The sequence below is a fragment of the Antedon mediterranea genome, chromosome 3, assembly GCF_964355755.1.
Source record: "Antedon mediterranea chromosome 3, ecAntMedi1.1, whole genome shotgun sequence".
NCBI classification, from domain to species: Eukaryota; Metazoa; Echinodermata; class Crinoidea; order Comatulida; family Antedonidae; genus Antedon; species Antedon mediterranea.
Genome location: NC_092672.1, coordinates 26,237,726 through 26,262,530, shown reverse-complemented (window position 1 = coordinate 26,262,530; position 24,805 = coordinate 26,237,726). Strand labels below are relative to the sequence as shown.

Genomic DNA, 24,805 nt, shown 5'->3' with positions numbered 1-24,805 from the left:
ATAATGACAAATAACAAAATTAATCTGTCTAATACAAACACTCTTTACAGACGAATAGTACCTATGCTCTACAATTCAACTCAAAATAATAGTGTAACCTTCTTGAGATAGTTTATATAATGTCATAACAAAACTATTCTAAAGAGAGGGAGCACGGTTCATGGAAGAGCTGTACTTGGTATGGACGTGTCTATAAAATAAATTAAGTTCAGTTCGAAGTTATATTCAAGAAAAAACAATGCATCCGTAGGATTTGGTAGAACAACCCCTTCCTTTGTGACAACGGAGAACTATCCGCACCATTCTTTAACACAGAAGTCGATAACCATAGGGCCTACTGAAAAGATTTAAATGTTATGTATTTAATCTAATGCATCTCATTTCTGGGTTATACGGAGTCTTTTACAGCACTTGTTTACTTAACAATGCAATCTCAAAAATTAATTTTAAAGAATACGGTATGCATTTAAAACCAAATCAAATTTAAAATCTCTCTAATCGGTTTAAACTTGACATCACACCTTAAATATTGTCCAAGTTAAATAGAGCATTAATACAAATACGATACATATCTAAAACTTGACACAGAAAAGCGGCAGAAAAGCCATTCATTATAACGAACACAATTACTAGATTATTTCAACCAATCAGAGACGCGAATCGCGTCACATTCCAAAATCTAGTGTTTCATTCATAGGAAATTTACTTGTTCAGGATATTAATCTCTCTTGTACTACCGGGATTTTTGCAGTTGTCAGATTCAGGGTTATTCTCGGGTTCGCAACCGTATTTTAACTTGCGAAGCAATCTTTTGACAGCCAGTCGTGTGGAAACCATGGTCGAGGGAGGACGGCTAAAGACTCTCGGAGCGGGTGTAACTCAGCATCTTATTATATGATGGACCTCCTACTGCTGTGTCTACACATTATTATATTGCCGTTTTTCTCCTCTGGGAATATAATCAGTTTCTCACAACATATAGAACGGGATGTAACGGTAAGTTCAACTTACTCTTGGATGTTTTCAAGTTGCATGCAATAACGTATGCACAGCCACAGACAGGGACTATTCGATCAATTGATGTTCTTTTTTATGTAATGTAACATAATAAGTTTGTTTGATGTATTTCAAAATATTATTACGCAATGATAAACAGATAAATGATAATAGGCCTACAGTGCTCTATCAAAGCACTGATTATCTATCTACAAGGCCTGATCTAACTATGATGTGTAGCAGTAACTGTACTGTATGTAAGCCCTATCCTATTCAATGTACCGTATTGTAATGTCTGGATCCTGCCTAAAGGCTATATGGTTGGTAAAAATAGCATTCAGACAATCTGGATTACACCACATTACCGCGACATATTATATTGTTTTTTTTTTTCGATTTTAGCCAAAATATTCCTCAACAAATATTTTACATAAAACATAAGTTCGAATATAATGTTTTATAATTAAATAGAAAAATAGTATCAACAGCATCAGCATCCATAATAATGAGGACATGAAATCAGTCCTTCGCTGCCTAATTTACATTTCATTTAGGATTTACCGTATAGGCTCATGACATTTTGATTTGTTATGGAAATTTAAATACATGATTTTAGAATAGTATTCAACATACATAGCATGTTTATCCGAATAATAAACACCCACCCCCTTGAATTAATCCCCGTACGTTTACCGTATTACGGTATTTATTTCCTCGAAATAATGGCCCGCCACATCCATATACATATTGTATTACAACGTATTTCTACAGTATTTGTATAGAATCCATTTTGATACAATTTTAATATTACTGTATTTTATCCCTTTTTGATATTAATTGTGTTGTATTTATTTTATATCTCGAGGGAATTTATTTGATTATACATGTTACGGTACAATATTACACCCAAAAAATAAACACCTGTCCTGAATAACCCCCTTAAAAAACCCTGCTGAACAAACGCACCGGGGCCATTATTCGAATAAATACGGTATTAGTTAGTTAGTTGATGAATATTGTGGCAATGAGGGTGGTTGGTGTCGTGACTTCTTCACTTTTATATAAACATTGCTAATTATAGATGTACATGTTGTCATTATCACATACATGTGACCATTTCCACTGAACTCATGAATACCAACTGAATGACTCGTTAAGTTCATACTACATTTGTTAATGTTTATTTTGAACTATAATAAATTAACACATTCAGTATTATGGGAATAAATATCGTGAATAAAAAGTGCAAATATAAGTAAGTTAATATGACAGGATTATTTTAATTTAATCCAGAAAGCATTAACATTTATTAAATAGCATTAGCATACAGTAAAATACATAATCAAAGACGTCAGTGCTTGCGGATGTTAATATATAAAAGCACAACTCGATATTACATAATTATATACTGAGGCAGTTGTATTCCCGTCAGAAATAAACACAATTCGAAACGTAATTTAAAACAACAACGTTGCACTCTGTAAACACGATAAGACTGATCTTCGTTGAGAAATATGAAGAATATCATTCGGAAATTACGTAACTATTAGCAAAAAATTATGTAAAGTAATCAAAGCACTATTCTTTCACCAGGGCTAATTTCATTGACGTATTTTTGAAAAGGCAAGACAAATACAATGTATATTATATACATTGTATTTGTCTTGCCATATAACACTTAGGCCTAGTAGTAAAAAAGATGTCTTTTCTCAATTAAAAAAAAAAAAATCTGTAGGCGTATTAACTCAATTATCTGTGAATATAGGAGCCAATAACAATTTTAAAATGTGGTGAGGGGAATTTAATGGTGGATGCAGAACCTTGAAATATTGAGGGTACAGTACTTGAGTGTCTATATGCCTATATTTTTAAATGAAGTCTGCCGTTAACACAATGTATTAACTTCGCATACAATTGTACTTCCCGAAATGTTTGGTCCATTCTTAAATCCGATCCGCCAAACTGTGCAGTTAGTTTGTTACTAAATTATTTTACAAAAACAGTATTTAATTTAATACAATAAATACATAGTTGGGTAGTTAGAAAGTAGATAAGGGGACCGTAAAACAAAACACCATAGTAAATGTCTTCGTTGTGCCTTGTATTTGTTACGAACGTGTCTATGCCTTATTAGAGAAAATTAAGAATCTAAACCATGAGTTATATAGTTCCATGTTGTATCTGTCTAGTACACATTCTTTCAGACAATTTATGTCTCGCTTCTTAAATATGGAAGTACTATTTGTAGCAAGTTGTTTTCAACTGTTAATAGTATACAGGAAACAATAGAGCTGAATCCCAAGTGACTGGGTTTTCGTCTGTCAGTTTTATCTATCGTCAGTTAAAGGTATGTAGGAAGAAATGTAGAAATCAGCAGCAATTTAATGTCTGGGGTTTTCGTTGTTTATCGTGCGTATCATACGTGCCTTTATTCGATGTCTTTGAACTTGAAATTAGATCCTATTTGTAGTTCCTTCAATACAAATTAATTGTATTGTACTAGGTAAGAACTGATCATCATTCATCATGAATTAAATTACTTGTAATTATTCATCTGGTTTGTAAACACTATTTGTATTACAACCCAGATATTACTTAATATATTTAAACATTCCTTTAAAAAAACACTACTAAAATAAACTTTAATCTTAAAAAAAACTAACTTGACTGTTTTGTTGTTTTTTACACAGCTTTTACCTTCGGTTTTGTTTTTTTGCTAGATTTAAAATTAATGCTATTTAATTTATCTAACCTATGAAACAAACACTCAATTTCACCAAAGTATTTTTGATGATTGTCTTTCTAAAAACACTTGGTAATCTACCTTCAACTTTTATTTAAACAAAAACAATATTTTCCCACTTATTTTTCTTAAGTCACCATATTATGATGATGATGGAAAATTATTTTGATTTATAACATAATACAATAACGTCTAGGGATAGCTGATGAATTCAATAATAGAATGTGCTATGTAGCGTATTCTCATAAATCTGTCTCTCGTATGCTACGTTCGTTCTTTTATTACTCATTTTTGTCACTATCAATCAATAACAATATACAAGAAAAAACCTAAAAAATCTACTATATCACGTGGAATGAAAGAACAAATAACATGTAAATGTATTTGTCGTGACCTTGTGGGATTTCATATTTTGGTAGAGATCATGTATAGAATAAATTACCCTTACAGCTGGTAACGGTTCCTTTCATGTTAAAAAAACTATGAATGGATGAACAGAGATCGCATGACCCTTTGGGAATAGAGGTAGGTCTATAACATATTTGTGTAACTCTATCAGCCATGTCTTGTCACAGTATCAATTCCTATTCTGGACATTTAATGGTAAACACTCTACATGGTTCATTGATAATTATACATCACCCTGAATAAAGTAAATGGTTAGTTAAGTTGTATGGAATGTAGGCCTGAACTATTATCTACCGTACGTAAGCCAACTACATAACACGGTGTTATTTTATCAACAAAATACTTACATCTTAATTGTTTTTAAATAATATAAAATAATAATTGTTTAATATGCCTACTGAATTGACATCGTGATATTTCAGTTCGAATTTTACTTTTGTACATACTTTCTTGTTAATATTCTAGTTTACATTTTTTTTAAAAGAAGCGTGCCATGTTTCAAATATAGATTTCAAATAATATATAATAATATGCGTATTCAAAATGTAATGACCAACGTGCCTTATTCTTGATAAATTATCTACAAATCATTTGGATTTACATAAATGCATGTAACTTATTCATGTGATACACTCATAAATCAATGTTCTCTGGAGTAGCCTAAACGAAATGAAAGCCGTGGAATTAAGTCGAGAGGAGACAATGTTATGCACAATTCTGCATTGGTTATTTCTATTAATGTAGACTATTGATTCACAGATTCAACATGCCCATAATGCATGTCACGATGTATGACAACTACGCCTCTGCCTTGTTCACACGCACGTCAGGCGTATGTTACGCCAGCCTTATTATGCTTTACGTGTGAACAAACAAAACGAACATAATTTCAGAAATGTTCTATCCATATTACGTGTATTTTCACGTTAGATTATCGTACCTAAAAAAATTGGTATTTTCAGTGATTAAAAATAAAAACACCTAAATGATCTTTTATAGGGTGTTATTAAGGATAGATTGTAATTTGCTATTTCAATATTATTTGCATATTTACGTTTTTATGGAACCTTTAAATTGCGACTATTGATTCGGATATTAATACAACAAAATAATACAACTGCAACGTCAATGAATACGTTTGACAGCATCAAATCCAACCAAACCTCCAAGAGTTTCCTCTTAGGGATGTTACAATTAGTAAGCACTGCAAATAAAATCATTTTATAGACTTTCGTATATGACGCAGCACATATCCCAAATGTTCTATAATATTTTTAAAAACCCCAAGAGCACTGTGTTAAATGTACACATTATTGCATTACAATTTAGTATTTAGGTACATGACTCTCTTTGTGTGAATTATAAGGAGGCCTGCGTCGTGTTACCTTGCATTATACTTTTTTTTCCAGGATATTAATTGATTTCTATCCAATCGTTTAAACCATCAACGAATAATACAAAATAATCATTCACTAAATTAACCACTATCGATTATAAATTTACACACCACTAACAGTTATTTAAATGAATTAGGATTAATATTTGAATTTAAATAGATAACTAATATACAAATTAATCCAAATAGTGTATGATCCTTTTTTTTTTGTAAGGTCATGGGTACTTGTCACATGACTTGATCCAAGCAACTAATAATAGTTCCAAGGATATTGGACTATTTTAACTCAATTTTACTAACAAAGAATAATGCAAAATAATCGTACATTTTAACGCGATTGCTCACAGCTGCTAATCTGTCAAATAAGGAGAACAAATTGGGTAAAAATGTATTAATGTCAAGCAAAGTATTTTATGCAGGCTTTAAGAATTGAATAAAAACACCTTTTGAAAGTCGAAATCATGTGGTGAATAATGTACATTTATCGACCTACTTCTCGTATTTAGGCCTAATGTAGACCTGGCTCAAGATACGAGACTGCATTAAATAGCATGGTAATGTGTGCCAACTATATAACGCATTGAGTTATACTTCTACATGAAATGTAGCGTTTCCTGTCAAAATACAGTAAACAAGAAAACAAGAAACACTGACTGAAATATTACAGAAGTTTAGCACTGATCATTCAAGCTTGGCCCCCACTTGACGCAACTTAATGACCTAAGCGCGCCGCAAGTAATAAGGAGACAATTCAGGATGCCCTGGATCATCCGAACTGCCGCTTCTGATTGGTCAACTCACTTGCCGTAGGCCTACGTCATTGCGATGTGTTTAAGTGGGCACCAATCTTAAAACTATGATTTTGAATTTAAAAAAAATCACCATAGGAAGTCAATTACTTTTTTTTCGCCGTGTATTTCCTCATCCCACACTAACTGCAAGACCATTATTCAAATTGTTTAAGGTTTCAACACAAATGGAAAATAATTTGTATGTACATTCAGTAATGACTAATATTTTTCTTAGCTATAAGCTTGGTAGGCCTATATTTATATCTCGATCAAATATCTAATAGAAAATTGCATAAGCTCCCTTCCTCACATTATACGTAAAAAACTATAATCTGTGGTAATAATAAATAAGTGGGTATATAGTTGCAGAGATCTGATTTTATTGTATTTCTAAGTTTAAATAATTCGTGATTTATTCACGATACCGTACCAATAATCTATTTCATATTTGAAATTATACCATATTAGGCGTAATGTGCATACACTTTTTAATAATTTAATTAATGTCTTCTTCTGTTTAGTATTTTGTATGCCAGTTTCCAATGTTTTTCCATTTTTCTTTCATTCCTTCAAATAAAGAATATATTAGTATGGTCCTCTGGTCTGTTGCATGCAAACAATATTATCAAAAGATACAATCTATTAAACACTACAGCCGGTGTTGATATAGCTGTCTATTTTTATATTTCAATATCTACACCCGTTCTAACAATGTTGATAGCTGCATGCCCTTACCGCCACACACAGGGTTTCTTCGATATCATTTTTTTTTATGTATCATATTTCATATTTTTGACATGTCATTTATCGGCCTAATTCTTCAGCTAATATAGGCCCTAATGCTGGAACGATTTACAAGTTTATTGGCAAATCAGACAAAATCCATTGATAATGCATAACGAAATATATTATGTCAACAAAATAATACAAGAATATTTAAAAAAAAAACGCATTTTAAAAATGTTGTACATGTAATTCACAGACACAGAAAATTGATGAAGGATCAAATATATAAAGAAACACAGAAGTTCAAAGATAAGCATAAAACCATAAAATCCAAATATCGTTGCCAATTTCAATTTGTACACCTGTGATGCAATGTTCAATTCAATTTCCCAGATGCAAAATAGTTTATTCTTATCGTCGTACAATCGAAAACCATCACCTCAACTACATTATACTTATTGTAAAAAAGATTTTGTTGTGTTGTGTTTCTCCTTTTTTGGAAATGGGAAAAACAACAGGCATATAATGTATAAAGTATGGTTAAATCATTTTTTTTTACACAATTAGAATGTAAAACATTGCCTATCATTGTTTATTTTGTACCTTACCAGTGCATTAGGTTGGATATGAATTTTTATTGAGTAATTCAATTTGCGTGTTTCCACATCTGGTAGAAACTTCTAAATATCACGTCCGTCGTTAGTGAGTTTATTATAAAGAAGTGAATTACATTCAAAAGCAACTTTTCTTCCATTAGTCTAGCGTTGTAAAAACATTCGTAAAGTTGAATATACATACAAACCGTTACTTAAAACAGCAGCAGTATTCTCTCACATAACATCATCACTTTGATATAAGTGAAGTGATGTTTACAGGTTTGCATGCATGGCGGATAACACTTAGCAAAGCAAGGCACAGCACACCATGTGTTTTCAAACACGTGACTGATACATTCTCAACTTTACTTTATTATTTCATTGTTTAGAAACACATGACATTGACAAGTATAACTTTAAAATTAATCAATTTCACAAATTAATTTGACAAGTTAAGCCCAACATATGATGGTTTGTTTGTATTATAACTTCAAGCAAATTAAATGGTGATACATTATTTAATATCTTATCATTTCTTACTTCATTTTCTATGCGAATTCACGAATTGTCAAAATATTACTCAATCATGGCTTAAGTGTGCAATTACTCAAATTTTACAAAGACAGAAAATAATATGAAACACAAACATATATATATGACATATCAGAGCTATGGACAAGAAATAGAAGATCTTGATTAATTAGGCCTACTGCATTACAAAAAAAATATATGTTTGCTGTCCACTTAATCAACTGAAGGCCATATCGTAGGACAGTCTTCCTGTAATCTAGCCCTACATGCACAGTTTCACGGAAATTCCGGGGATAAATTAAAAGTAATTCGACAAAAATTTGAAAGTGAAAATCGCAGTGGAAGTATCATACTTACAAAGTAGATGCGCAGCGTGACGTCATTAGAGGAAAGTAGAATTCTGTCAATCATAAGTGTATTTCGAGGGTTTAAGAAATAGAATTAGATCTATCAATTAATATTAGTACTTTAGTACTATAATCTATTCAATAAATTTGTATTCAATTTATTACTGAACGGTAGGAACATGTTATTCCTGTCGTAGAGCATGAAATCAGGTAGTCTGGGCTCCAGATGGAGTTTTGTCTTAATATTAGTAAAAATAAATATATTTATTTATCCCGCCAATCAAGCCACTATGTAACATTTATTTTCATTCATAAATTCATATTGACATTTTGAAATATGTAATTGTGAAAGGTGTATAGGCCTACATACAATTATATATCTAGATTTCTCCAGTATCATAGGAATATTCGGTAATACAGTATCACATGCATTTCACATATATTGCTTAGTATAATAGACCACAACCTTCTCTTAACCTAACCTTATAATGATAAAGACACCCCGTGTGATACACATGGTATTACCGAGTAGTCATACAGGGTATTGAAACTTGTCGTATGTAGAGACACAGCACAAGGGTGAACATGTATGACTGATTTAATACTTATTCTATATTATACCTTATTTTTTAATTAAGAAGTACCGTACTAATTGACAGTAGTTATACGTGGGGGTGTGTAGAAGACTGTGCGGAATAGGTCGGGCTACAGTTCATTTGCTATTGTACATAAACAGTACTGTACCAGTATGCATAGTATTATAAGTATTTAGGCCTATATAAAATTACCAACGTGTCAAGCACGTCGTGAATTATTCAACCCTGGATGTATGTCAAATAATTGGATGGAAATAATTGCATTATTCGACTATAACTATTTAATAATTGAATTGTAGGCGTGGGGCAATTAACACATTATACAATGACCTCGTAACTAGACATCAATAATTTATTTATACACCAGTTTAGACATTCACAAGGTACATAACGGTCGGTACGTGAATACTACAATGTTGTACAACAATGGTAATTGTATGCTATACGTCTAATTTTTATATTTAATCTAGGCAACAAATTGTATTGATACTAAAAACAAAGTGGTTTCTATTTAGAGGTAACAATATTAATTTCAATAACTCTCAAAACCAACCATAGACAACCAAACTGAACGGTGTGATAATGAGTTGTACGGGATCTACTATGACATTTTACTCTGTGACTCTACGGGCTTCATTTAGATTTTCCGTGAAGGAGTAGACCTTGTACTTAATATTAATCAAATATGCAATATAATTATTCATTTAGGAGGTAGGCCTACAAGATGACATATCTAAGAATGAGTCTCTGGTAGTGAAGCACAGAAGTACGAGGAAGGCAACGTTGAATCCAGACAGACTTTGGCCTGGTGGAATTATACCGTACATCATACAAGCACCAGCAGGTAGGGCATTACATTTATTTTAGTATTTATTTGCCAATTAATTGGTTGGTTATGTAGCACGTGCAGTGAATTATTTGGATCTATCCTCACGATTTCGGTACATTGCACGTTCAGAGACTGGCAACTGTGCATTTGAGAACCAACATGCGAGTGTGCGCCGTTTTCTACGGCTAATACGCGGTCAAATTCCGAGCGCCGTATGTATTATTGGCCTAGATTTCAACATTCGATTTGAAGGAAAGTTGTAAATTAATGAACTTTAAAACTATTCAAAAGTATTTTAATATTGGAATGATAGTAGAAGCCGCAATGCGAGCAACTTTTAATGTACACATCCTTCTCAAATTCACTAAATCATAAGTTCTCGACAATTTGACCTTATATGACGTACTTAATAGGGCCTACCCAGGATTATACAAATGAGATAGTTTTAAATTTCAACTTAATTGGACCTAAGATGAAGCAAACTTTACGTAATAAATAACTCGAATGCACACAGAGTGAATCAGATGCCGTGAGTCCATCTCCTGGTCTGGTCATCGTTCATGCATCATAGAAATAGGAAATATAGATGTGATTTTGCGTTTCTAAATTAGCGTAGATTTATAGTTGTACACCACAACGAGGTTTAACTACTTTACATAAAACAATGACCAAATATATAATTAATTTCTTGAAATAATCGGTGTTTTTGCATTTAAACCTATTGTCCGAGACATAACTTCTGATCGGATTTCCGAAACTTCTTGTACTAATTATTTACATTATTGGCCTTTTTTTATCACACGGACGGGAAGTGGATAAGGACGTTCTGATGTTAACCAAACCTATAAGTGTGGTTCACCCACAGATGTATTTTGCCTGGGTAGAGACTTAAAATGTAAAGTTTTGATTGTTTAATTGCCTTTTTTTAAATTGTCATATAAACAATATCAACAAATACAAAAATACAAGACAGGATTAATTAATAACTAAAATGTTGAACTGATCAATTTAAAACTAATCTGAACGCACAAATAAGTGTTCACCTAGAGCGGAAGTTGTTGGGTTTGTTCTTGGAGGGTACAGTAGGCCTACTTGTTTTACTTGCCACTCGCTATTGCCTTTTCATCATGTTCTTAGTAATTCATATACGAGAACCAAGCATGTTTTGTCTGAATCTTGATTTCAGTTAAAGTGTATGACACGCTATTTGTGCCAACGTTGTACCTACCTATATACCGAATCATCGCACCGTCTAGACTAAAGTCTGCTCTTATAAAGATGCCATCATGACACGTTGTCATCAGTATAATTGTTCGCATGACGAAGAAACGTCAGTAAAGTCAGGTTTGCGGAATACCATGTAATTGTTATGACGTTTTGGTATACTCGAAAATACTCGAGACACACAATTATTTTACCTGCCACTTCCTTTTAAGGAATTACACGTTGTACCACAAACCATACAATATCAGCTGTAACTTTCAATAACGAAATGCTATTTTATATTTCGTATACATTTTATTAATTGAAAATGATGAAAAGACAATAATGTACTTTAGGCATAGACGTTCGGCGTAGGCGGCTTAATGCTTTGTTCCTACTAGGACGCAACGCAAGGACGTGAACGCAACACAAGCGTATTTTTGACAATGACAAGCGACAGCTGCGCGAATAACCATCGCTTGTGATTGGTCAAATCTTGTGTTGCGTCTCTAATGGCTGTATTCAATTCGATTTAAGAATGTCCGCCCTTTTCACTTAATTAAAAGAGAAGTCCTCATTGGACCATGATATGATGCATAGGACAATATATCGATCTCAAACGCGTATTTGCGAGGAAATGACCTACATGTCCATAATCCTGTAAGACGAATGTCATAAATACGATAGATTGATAATCCTTCCAATCCCGATTACAACACGGTAGGCCTAAGTACAATTTGGAGATAACTATAATACGAATGTAGGCCCCAACACACTTTGATTGACCCTCTCCTTAATTGCCATGAAAGCTCGTCGGAGACCATCACCTTGAACTTGACAGACTATAAATACATAATTAATACGTTACCGAAAATTTTACTGACCTAAAATATTCCGGGTTCATCTAGAGATCATCACTCACAGTACTGAGAGTGAACACGTTTGTTATTTACATGTTCAATATAAAATGTTGTTTATCATTTAATTATAATTTTAGTATAATAAAGTGTTAGGGGTTCTCCTGGTGTTTCAATTGAAATGCATGCATTCGCGTGTAGGCCACACAGTATATGGCATTTTTAAAGACAGTACATTTTAAAAACTTAGCCTAACATTAAAAATAATGCCTATATTGTATGATTATAGAGAGATTATAATTGTTGGGAAACGCGGATAACGGCGCCCTGACGTTTGTTTTTGTCACTCTTGCTTTTGTCACGATTCTATGTTCAAAATTGGGTTTTTTTTTATGTTTTTTTTGCCAAATATGGTCGTCTCATGAGTATTATTATCTCATGTACTTTTACCAGTATAATACGTATTTTGTCACGTGATTGATCTAAAATGCTATTGACAACGTGGTACAAGATACAAATGTTATCTAAATCGGTACTATAGCACGCGTACAATTTGTATGTAAATCATTTTAATTTGTTGGATTGTATTTATCGGCTTTCGCTTGTCAACATTATAAAGCCTACTATCAAAACAATGGCCTAGTTTGTTTCATCGTAATTTAATAACATATTTCACAGAGTTGTTCTATTACATTCCCGGCATTTTCAAGAATGCATGAAAAATAACGATTCAACGTTTTCTGTTTAAATAATGTATTGTTTTTCAAAAAGCGAAAAAATAAAGAATAATAGAAGTACACTGTCATTTTGTAGTTTAATTAATAAATAAAAAATGTCGACGTTTTAATGAAACCTTTTTTTTGAAATTAAAATTTAGGTTTGCATTTTTTTTCAGGGGAATAGTTATCTTTTGAATAGTAACTTTGAAAATGAAAAGATGATATGCTCCTTAAACATCTGGGTATGGCAAAACTATATAAAAACACCAGGAGACGGTTTACAAATATTAATTTACGATTGAGTCGTTCATTACGTCTCCAACTTGCGGTCATTCTGGTGGCAAGCGATGTCAGATCGTTTACAATCGTATATAAGTCATAACTTTCTTTCTACCTCGGGATTTCACATATTCGGCAATCAACGGCAATAAGTTTAAAAAAAGATTCTTGAAGCCTGAATGGAATGGTTGCCCATATACCAGATATATCTACACATTCCATAATTAGTCCAGCAAAAATAAACAAAAAATAGCGTTTGGATATAGTAATGATTTTAACAAATATTCCAATCATCATGGAACTAGAACTACAGAAGACGTTGATATCCTCTTGATCATCTATTTCTTAAATACCTAATTTTAAACGAACACTGGATGTTATATCAAAGGCTATTAATATATAACTAGGAGCAATTTGCGGTACTTTTGAGTTATTATTCGCTGCATGAACTCCCTTCAGGTTCGTGCTGTTCTCCAAATTGTTTCAATTATACAAAATAAACTGGATTACGCCTTCTGTTTTGTCATTAATGTAAAATATGAGGGTTATTGTACTGACTTGATGTAATACGTTAAAACAGACAATGTTCGTTTAGTGGTGACAGATGGAGAGAGTTGATGGAAATTGTAATAAATATGGCTATATAAAAATAGTAAGTGTTCATCATCGAAAACATTCCTTCCTTCAGCCAGGTAAGGCATTTGTCGCGGGTGCTTCATATCATGGTTTTTTGCCACCAGTTACAACATCTTCTTTCTGCTCTGCTATCATCCATTCTCTTGGATGACTAAGCCATCTTAGAGCTTAGACAACATTTTAAACTTATGAAGTTTATTTTATTTTTTGTTTAGAGTTTGAGTTTTTAGAAGCCTATTAATTACAATTTGTTCTTTCCCTTAGGTTCCTCCACTTAATCTAACTTTTTAGGCCTATATGAAATGAAGCCAGTAATAAGTACAGGGTATAACTTCCAATTATATTAGGTATCAATCAATAAGCATAATTTCCAATCTGAATTTAAAGTAAAAGTAGGTATAATAATATTACTAGAATACACGATAATACACCCAGTGTAATTAAGATGAATAGAAATAACTGCAGGCCAATACTAAATAGACAAAAATTAGATAAGAACAAGTCATTATTTAAAAAGTGAATGTGATTTTATACAGACACAACTTTCTTCTCTGCTAAGATGGTTCCCAGAGATGTATGTTTGTGTAACTATGTATCTCCACATACTACATAATATTTGCCTAGTATCATAGAATAGGATAATTTGTTTAAATACAGCATCTTATTTGTGAATTTACCAAAAGTGATGGATTATTCGTCGCTTGTGATTGGTAAATTCAGTTTCGTGCCGCTCTCGTCCTTACGTAGCGTCCAAGTGGGAATTTGACAAGTAGTATGGATTTTCGCCTATACAAATTTGATAAAATGATAGTACTGAATATAATTGCTAGAGTTTTAACGTGGGTTTGACTATTGAGCCTTCACAATAGACATCAATGCCCCTGCCAATAATCATTAAAAGGACAGATGATAACTTCCTTTTATGATTAGACAGAATTAACCAGCAATGAATACGGCTTACAAATGCGTTTACCTTGCGTTGAAAATGTTGTTGTGTTGCCTAAGCTCCATGGTAAAAGAAATCAAATCTGTTAACAGGTTCGTTCTGTGAATAGTTTAGGGTTCACTGGGTCGAAACTAATTTACGGAAGAATGGCGTTGCGGTCAATCTCTGACAGTTTCATAACTGATTTTTGCTGTAATCTGAAGGACAATTTAAAAAGAAACTGCATTTTTCTAATAAATACACATTATTTGACTATGTTTCAGCTACGCTTATGTTGATAAAAAAGACAACGAAAACCAACTATTATAGATTAACTAGACCACTCTGCTAGTCGTAAAAGTGGTATCAATAGTCCTACACCTGTACCAGAAAATAAAATTACTGCAGTGTAGTGTATCCGACAGGACTAACTGATATAGGCATTCTCTAACTACTAGGTCTACGCAATTTGTAGCTAATAACTAAACAAGTGCTGATTGGCGGTGTTTCCCTAAATGGTGCGTTTTTACACGGGAAGTAAGTGTCTGGAATAACGTGAAATGACCTTTTGAGACAGTACACACAAGATATTTTCGCGATCGTTAGATTCGTTATGTTAAACACACAATTTAGGAGCAACAGAAAATCAATTATTAACTTAATTTTAATTTTATGAATTTAATATTTTTTGCAATTGTATTTAGGACTTATAATCCTACACAATTCTGACAATTGACAAGACCCATACACACACTAACAATTAGGAATCTATACAAACAAAACGATACATCAATATAATAATAAGGTTCACTTCAAACAGTCTAGTTATGTATTTAATTTAAACGTTATGAATACCTAAACATTTGCTTATAAATATACAATTATACGTGAATTACTTTCAAACCAAGAATACATACATATTTCAGAGGTAGATACAAACATTAAATGTGCATATAATGAAAATTGAAATAAATTAATATTAGCCAGCCGCAGACATTTTTTCAGGTTATGGAAACCGATATTCAGACATATGACGTCATCGAAATCTAAAAAATCTAAATCAACCACAACAACAAGTGCTAACTCATCTTTTAATCACTAAACGACCTAAATCAATGGGAATCATTTCTAAACACAAGTTAGAAGTATTAGCCACAGATAGCTTTGATTAAATGTAATGCTGATAAATTGTGACAAGTTGTCCGATATAAGATATAACAGCTGATGAATATATCAAGTACAACTCTGGGGTAAATGTGGGGAAATGTGCTTTTGAGAAATAGTAAGTGTGACATTGTCTGGGGAAACAAGTAATCGTAAGATAAGTAGGCATGGATTCTGCTAATCGCTACCTCAATGAATAATACCTAAACCCCTCACATGCGTGGGTGCTCCCCTAAATACAACATTTAACTATAAAATACCGTAAAACCCCAAGAATTAGCCCATGGGATTTTCACTTTTGTAAGGGCTCTTTGGGTGAGCTTCTTTTCAAGATGGGCTTCCTTCCGAGATTATTTCGAGATTAATTTTACAAACTGAAGATTGGACTTCTTTTTAAAATATATGCTGTATATTGTGTGAATTGCTACGGCAATATATGATTTTTGACATTCACTGCAAATTTTACCAAGAAGCAGACACGAAAAAGATGCAATTAAAGTACTGGAGAATATGAGGCTTGGTTGTTGATAATTAAGGGTTGTAAGGTCATTATTTATATAACATGATCATACATTTCTATTCAATTGATATTCAAATACATCGAAAAGAATGCCAGTGGACTTGATTTAAGATGGCCTGGCTTTTTCCAAGATCATTTTCCAAACCACATATGGGGATTCTTTTCGCGATGGGCTTCTTTCCAAGATTTTCGGTATTATATGAACTGTGAAGAATTAGGCTTTTTTACTGTAATTTAGTGAAAAGGGACTCCTGTACCTATCATCTCTGACCAACAACCATGGAATACGCTTGCTTTGCTCAATAAAAAAAAATCTCAAAACTTGAATCTCGATCCGCAAGTGGCAATAGTAAGGAATCCACTTAACGCGTTATGCAGACAATTACCGGCACCTCTAAAGTTTACGACTATTGTAGGAAACGAGGGAATTGAAGGAAGTTCAACTTAAATAAATGGGGAATAAAAATGCTAGACTTCATGAATAAAGTCTGCAAATCACTTTTTATACAATCATTAATATTTCAAACACCATAATAACTTTACCCTAAACACTAATGATCCTCTGGCCTAATATATCAACAACTGGACATTATTGAGAAGTAAACAGTTTGAAATGTATAAGATTTGTAAGCTATTTCCTTGGGATTGGCCTTAAGTTCACACATAGTTCATATATAATAATATTTCCTTGTTTGTAAGTTTTTAGATTTATAACTCAATCTCACAGCATCAATCTGTCAAAAGAAACTTTATTTTATTCTAATGCGACTCGAGATAATGCGTTTATATTATAAATTTTCTTGCGGTTACATCGTAATTAAGTGTTTATTTTTTCGGAAATAACAATTACGTTCTAAGTTTTAAATGATCAATTTATTTAAATTGGAATCTTAGGACATGGCCTACTGAAATAAAATCAAAACTGAGTGAAATATATAATATACACCCTTTGGATAGTTAATTCTTAAAAGTAAACGCTTCTTTTTTTGCTGGTTTGGGGAAGCCAGCACGGTTTGAGGAAGCCAGCACGGTTTGAGGAAGCCATCACTACCAAAGTGAAGTTGGCAACTACCGACCGACATAGTGAGCTGTAGAGTCGCGTTGCACGCGACTAAAAACACCACGGTAGGAGAATTCATACTGCGGTAAAGATATGGTAAGCTCCGCTGTCAGGAGCTGAATGTAAAATAATGAATATTATTTATTGGTATTCAATGATAAATAACAATAATAATAACTTATTTCATTTCAGCAAAAGATTCTATTTTAGAAAGCTTAAAGATATGGGAAGTAAAAACATGTTTGAGGTTTGTTAGTTACAACGAAGAAACTGAAAAATCACTTGGACATTCTCATCGCATTTCGTTTTTTCCAGGCAACGGGTAAGTAAAAACAAAAAGAGCATTTCCAAAGATTACTAGAGTTGAAATTTCGTTTCATAACGGTCCTGTTCATTTTGCAATTAATTGATTGTGTTGTGTTGGAGAAATACCATTTTCACGCTTGCAAAAGTTGTAACCAGGTTTGATCTTGATTTATTAGACGTTTCATACACGTATACGAGCCGTTAGAAATCTCGGGAGAAAGCATAGTTTTGCGCTATTTGATTGATAAGTTTTACTACCAGGTAAATACACGTGCGCGCAGATACAACTCAGGACTCGTGTCAAAAACAGGCCTCTCATCAGTTTGTTTTTCTCCCGAGATTTCATAATTCTTGGAGAATTTTCAGAAAATTGTCTTCACGCTTAGCAAACCTGGTTACAAGTTGTTAATTTTTGCAAGTGTGAAAAGGGTAGACCTATAAGACTAATAGCAGTAAAAAACAACAATTTCCACCTATTACATTTCATTAGATATGCATTAACTTTATCTCCTTCACTCAGAATCAAAGATCACTACCCGCTGCCGTGAACGATGTCTTTCGTATAAGAGATAAACGAACTGTTTAACCCACCCTATCTTTAAACATTTTTAAGCCTAATGTCCACTGAAGTTCAAGTTTGTTCTTTTGACCATAAACTGTTTTCAAACAGATCGTTACAATCGCAATAATTGTTACTTTCTGTACGTTTTTGATAATAACTTAATTTTTAGTTAATAACAAGTTTAATATTTTTATTTTTTATCCTTTAGATGCTCTTCGTCAATTGGTTCCAAGCGAAGCGGTGAACAAATTATTTCTATTGGTAAAAAATGTGCTAATGTAAGTTAATTACCTAAGCTTACTGGCTACAAAAGTATACTTTAAACGATTAATAACCCCTCCACTGCACACTTGACAACCTGTGCTCGCACAATCGTTTTGCTTAAGTCAAGGTACTTAAGAAATGCTATAGTGAAAATCCGAGACTTTATTTTATCTTTTTGAATATGTACATGTACAGAGGTCATGTGACACTGACTCTAGTTTCCCCCTGTTTTTTAATTCTCAATTTACAGTTGTTTTTGATGTTTTTTACCTGTAACTAAATTGTTTATAATGATCCACTAAAGAGAAGGAATGTGTGTTCATACGCACTAGATTTAATCATGCATATTATTATAATTACATACGGTAGTTACATACGTCATAAGTGTAATCGCTTAAGTTTTCTATACCTTTGTTTCGTAAACTCCATATAACTTTGATTTATCTCCGTCGACCGTCTCGGCTCCGACACAACTCTGGTAGGTTTTGTGTAACGGAGTTATAACAGACACGTTTGAAAACTGATCCAAGTTAAACCGATTGAAGCACTGTTTTCCGATAGAGGGCATCAGCATAGCTAAAATGGCATAAACAGAAACAACAATGCACATAGTCAGTCACAGAAATGAATCCTAATTAAGCGCAGCTATACTATATTCTATTTATTTTAGGTTTTAACAGTGCTTCACGAACTCGGCCATGCCATTGGGTTACACCACGAGCAGGAACGAGCAGACCGAGATAAACATGTTCGGGTGTTATGGCTAAATATTCAAGAAAACGTGGCATACAATTTCGACAAACGCTCGACATTGACGTCAACACCATACGACTACAACTCTATTATGCATTACAAAAGAAATGTAAGTACTACACTTACATCGTTGTATGTGGTGCCGTTTGGGACATTGTTATTATGTGACACAGAAGTGATTCTTAGATCTTCTGTGTCGCATAACTTTGACTGGCGCCCCTTACTTACAATGCCCTAATATTTATATTTGTATTAATTTATTTTGTCCGAAAGTTCGAAAAAGTGTTCGAATGATGGTCTTTAATCTCTAAATTGCTATTGACCTGATCTCATCAAGGCAATCAAACAACAAGACACTACGCTTTCCTAGATCAACTGGAAAAGTTTGACGCCCGATTTTGCCTGCCCTACAAGTTTGATTGACTTGTCATTGGCCAATCGTTGACTTCCACAACATGTTGGCGAGCTGAGCGTGTTTTTTTGATTGCCTTGATCTCACTAAGATCCATAGTAAAATCTGAAGTAAATTGAAAACCTCGAAAAATTCGAGTTAGTTTCTATTCCGTTGGATCTACCACTTTCACCAATTTACAACTGTTTTTCTGTTTGTATTTAGAGTTTAATAATATATATTTTTTTATTAGAGCTTTAGTGTAAACTCGAATCCGACTGTCGTATCTCGAGACCCTCTGCTGCAATACGATGTTGGACCAACTAATGGGGTTACATTCTATGACGCTATGATGGTTAACCGAATGTACAGTTGCAATAGTAAGTCTGATTTCTTTTGGTGACTTCTAAAACAATTGAACTAACATAGTGAAGTCGAACAAAAAGTTAGTTTCAGGGAAAAAATTGTTAATGCACACTTCTCCACCAAATGTGTCCAAGGCGCACTAGAACGCTTGTAATTTACAGAAAGCGTTATTGAGATTAAATTCGCAGTAAATTTCGCTAATTTTACAATATCTCTCTGTTTTCTTAAAACTATTGCTGCAAGTACTGCATATTACTGTTCCTATCATCTTTATGCACTATTAATTCAATTCCATTTAGGACCTAGGTCTAATAGATATGCGAATTAACAACGCTATTAATGGTCACTTTGAGGGCCCACGAGGGGGTACTCAAAATAGGGGTTCTCTGTACTGAAATCTGCACAACACGGAATTTTATAATGAATGTGCCCATGGAAGACTTGTTCCACGGTGTTTCAATCGAACCTAATTTTCAATAATGACTTTGTTTTGCAGAAGATTGTGCTTATAAGGAGTGCAAGAATAATGGGTATGTCGGCCCATATCCATACTGCTCGTGCATCTGCCCGCCTGGGTTTACTGGCCTTTTATGCGAAAAAACTGAAGAGCTTCATCAAGAAAATAGTAAGAGTCAATTAATATTGTTTTATGCAAAATAAGTAAAGTCACACATTAATCAAATGCTCAAAAATGTTTAGTTGCTTCTCTACTGCTCATATAGATTTACGCACACGTGTATAATTACTTATGACCCCCTCAAACCTTATTACTTCTTGGTAGTCTTCACTAGAAAACTTTTGGTTAAAGTCATGAGCAAACCCAGAGTTGGCAAAAAAGGTTTGTTTTTTCCAATAACGCTTAAGTAAAAGTGAGATATATTTCCATTAAGTATTTCACTTAACTCAATAATTAATATTTCTCCTAAATTCTTTTCACTTAGATAGGAGATTTATTTTGTGTATGAATGATGAATACAGCCACTGGCTTACACAGTAAACCTTTTTTAAGCTTGGAATTTGCTAACTAGAAATCAGATAGATATCTCAGTCATTTTAACATTTTCTAAAAATGTAGCATATTGAATTATCAAAGAAACTATAGAGATCCAACCAATCAAACTGTAAATATTGCACTTGTAGAATGTAGATATAAACTGACCGATTCGACTGGAACACTTTCATCTCCAAATTACCCTGAAGCATACAGCAATAAAGGCGATTGTTTATGGTATATTGAGGTAAGTAACTGAATAAATAATGATAATGTGACTTATTCATTTGGTATGCTTGTTTATAATAGATTGTAACTGTTAAACTGGTTTGATAGTACCAAATTGATTTTAAAATGTCTTCTTCTGAAGAAGCTGTTGACTCAAGGTATCAGTGTCATGTTGTTAGATTGCCTTCCTTAAACGGATTTAAGGCTTATGTGCTACTTTTTTTACTATTAATTTCCTAATTTCACTAATAATTCTGTTTGATTCGATACAAGCGTTTACCAATGCAATCTAATTGTCATGCGTTTACCAATAATTACTAAGTTCAGGATTATACATGAAAGTAAATATATATTACTTAATGTTCAGAAGGTTTGACTTCTCTCATAATTTTCCTAACATAATGCATTAATTAAATTCCACTTTTGCGTTTTTTTTATATTTACGGACATATAATGTTGTTATTATGGTTTTAACTATATTGTATCCTCTCACCGTTGAATATTTTCGAAAGATTGACACTTTCTTTCTGACTAAGTTCTTTAACCGTTTTGATTTAGCTTTCTGCCTATTGTATTTATATCTCCGTTGAGATCCAGGCACTGAAGGATTTAAATGTTACTAATTTGTTACGTGCTTCGGAATATAAGCATCTTTTTTTGCGTAATTGCTTGATTTGAAATAATATGTTTCTTTAAACATGTCAATTGCTTTTAGGCAAAACCTGGTCAAAAAATACGATTGTCTTTCAAGACATTTTCATTAGAGGATTCACGCAATTGCAAACGTGACTTTGTAAGCGTTCGAACCAAAAACATGTACGAAGATAATCACGAAAGGTATAGCCTTCATTTTTATTATCCTTCTAGTATAATCCATGGAATATAATCAATACAACATTGTTGTAAACAATAAAACATTTTGGCAAACATAGCATGTCAGACAGATCTGGAATAGACCATGGCCGCCGGATCTGAGAGGGCCGCATTTTTTGTATCCTTCCCGTATATATAAAATATGATTTTGATTTACAAACATCCTCTTTTTATTTTCTCCATTTTAAAAAGCTTTTTGAATTAAATTGAATTAAATTTGTTATTTATTTATATATATATATATATATATATATATATATTTGCTGGGTAACATCTTCAGTCAAAGACTGGACTCCTCCCCGAGGGCCCAGTTACGATCAGTGGTTGTGCGTGTACTGGTACACCGGGGTAACCACCTACTCGTCTCGACAGATATACTAGGTTCTTTAAAGTGCGCATAAGCTAGATGTGTACACTGGACGTACGGTTTACAGCCCTTATACGAGAAGACTTGTTTCTACCACCAGAACCATGGAGAGAGTAGAAAAAAAAAAAGAATAACGAATCATTCAATTTGGAATAAAATGTTTTACTGCTAAAGCTTGGTTCCCACTGGAACGTAACGCAAGGACGTAAACGCAACACAAGCGTTTAACCAATGACAAGCGAAGTTATAGACAGTTAGCAATCACAAGCGAATAAGCCATCGCTTGTGATTGGTCAATTCACTTGCGTTGCGTTACGTCCTTGCGTTGCGTCGCTAGTGGGAACCACGCTTAACAACAGTGTACTTATGATTAATGTATTATTGGCTATAATCATCACAGGCACAGAACACTACATTTGATATACTGCAATTCATTTATTATTTTAGAAACGATTATAGTTGAATCTGCCACCCACACAGACCTCCAATTCGACATGCTATGATCGATATTCAATTAAAACAAATGTTGTTTCTGTAATTTTGTTTTTTTAATTAATAACACCTAATTTAAAATAAAAAGGAGACAAAGGTATTCTAAAAACCATAGGCCTATACTGTAGATTGTTTTTACATTGTAAATAAAATAATGTTTTGTCGTCCTATTACAGAATGTGTGGATTTAAGTACCAAAAATATTTCATCTCTGATAAAAACAAAATGCTAGTTGGGTTTAAATCTGACTATACATTTCAATCAACGGGTTTCCTAGCTACATACAGAATATATGATGAAGACCCAGCCACTGGTATGATATTGTTTATTTAGTTTCAATACGGTAGTCTTAACAGTATCAAAACAATCGGTCATAAAGACCTTTATTAGAAAGAAACTCTATTGAAATGGTCTTGGTGCGTTAATGATGTACCAAAATGGCATTTAATGTGAGGTAATCTTCCATACCAAAATGGTCATTAGTTGGAGGGAAATCACTGTAACATTCTTTTCGAGAGTGACACCTTTGCACTAAAATGTCTCTATCTTGTAAACATGTTTAATGGCCTACCTTTTTACTATTTAGTCGATTATTCTAACTGCCTTGGAAGAAGCTGTTATACTTTCATTGATAAACAACTAGCCTGGCATGAAGCAGACAATCTCTGTCAACTTATGGGCGGAAATCTACCTGTCATCAGTTCAGCAGAAGAGAACGAGTTCATAAGATTACGCTTCGGAGAACGATCAATCGGCCGTTTGTTTTGGATTGGAATGGCTTATATGAATCACAGAGATAGGTGGCAATGGATTCGTAACGAATATACGTCATTCAATGGTATTTATGCAAATTCAAGTTTTGTTGTTTTGTTTCATTCTAAACACGTGACATTGTTACGACTATTATAATTTAGGAATATGAAACTAGTATTTGAATAATAGTATAGTTATAATATATTATATTAGCATACATTTATGGACATTATTAATGGTAGGCCTAATTGTTAAATCTAGGTGACGTTGATGATGACTATTTTCAATTCATTTTAATTACTATAATAACGTAAGAGTAATATTATTAATGAATCTATTCATACACGTTTGTGTAGGTTGTCATTCATTCAGGTAAATAATTATTATACATATATTGATATAAAGTTTGCCACGTATTTTAGTTGAGAAACTCAACTGTTCCTTCCAGAACTAAATATACGTGGTGTACCGCAAACATTTGATTTCGCCATGCAAACCTACAAACAATATATTGATAATAATTATAGTAAAAAAAAATTAAAATACAACACTAGGAGAGGAATTCGATTGAAGAAAAACTAAAATAATATCAATATTCATTTTATAATTTGTGTTTAATAAAAAGGATGGACAAAGTATACTCAACCAACTAAGTTTGATACAGGATGTGTTGTTGTCAGTGTTTACGGGAAATGGAACAACATAAAATGCAACAGGCGAAGTATTTCTACAATATGCGAGACATACGTTTCAAGAACAGTACAAGGTAGGTGAAATGTGAACAATATTAGCTACCTTTTGTTTTCATGAAACAGCACTTTTGCGTCTAAAGGCCAATTTACATAGACGAGCGGTAACGGTAAGCGGAAAACCGCGTAGCTTGTCTACCCCCACGTATAATCTGTATCTATTCTGAGCGGAAACCACCCGCCGTCCGCTCCGCGTTGTGTGAAAATGTTCATGTGGAATACCATAGATTCTATATTTGTGTTACCGCTCGTCTGTGTAAATTGACCTTAACAGAAGTATGCGCATCCTCATTAGATAGCTATTTATTTGTTGCATAGAGTTAATCATATATTTTTTAGAGACAAAGAAAGTAGACCTAAAACAAAGTATTAATTTGTAATAAATAAC

At 33.1% G+C, this 24,805-nt stretch overlaps 1 protein-coding gene across 1 annotated transcript in view; it reads left to right on the top strand.

Annotated features, from left to right (window-relative positions):
* The first annotated feature begins 831 nt into the window (after window positions 1-831).
* LOC140043766 (zinc metalloproteinase nas-37-like) overlaps window positions 832-24,805 on the top strand; it is a 28,178-nt gene continuing 4,204 nt past the window's right edge. Inside the window, exons 1-12 of the mRNA XM_072088241.1 lie at window positions 832-996; window positions 9,839-9,974; window positions 17,515-17,644; window positions 18,399-18,468; window positions 19,125-19,316; window positions 19,852-19,978; window positions 20,461-20,589; window positions 21,105-21,202; window positions 21,899-22,020; window positions 23,092-23,228; window positions 23,502-23,753; window positions 24,294-24,434. Coding sequence (XP_071944342.1) covers window positions 895-996; window positions 9,839-9,974; window positions 17,515-17,644; window positions 18,399-18,468; window positions 19,125-19,316; window positions 19,852-19,978; window positions 20,461-20,589; window positions 21,105-21,202; window positions 21,899-22,020; window positions 23,092-23,228; window positions 23,502-23,753; window positions 24,294-24,434 — 1,636 coding nt within the window. The 5' untranslated portion in view covers window positions 832-894. The remainder of the gene's footprint in view (window positions 997-9,838; window positions 9,975-17,514; window positions 17,645-18,398; window positions 18,469-19,124; window positions 19,317-19,851; window positions 19,979-20,460; window positions 20,590-21,104; window positions 21,203-21,898; window positions 22,021-23,091; window positions 23,229-23,501; window positions 23,754-24,293; window positions 24,435-24,805) is intronic.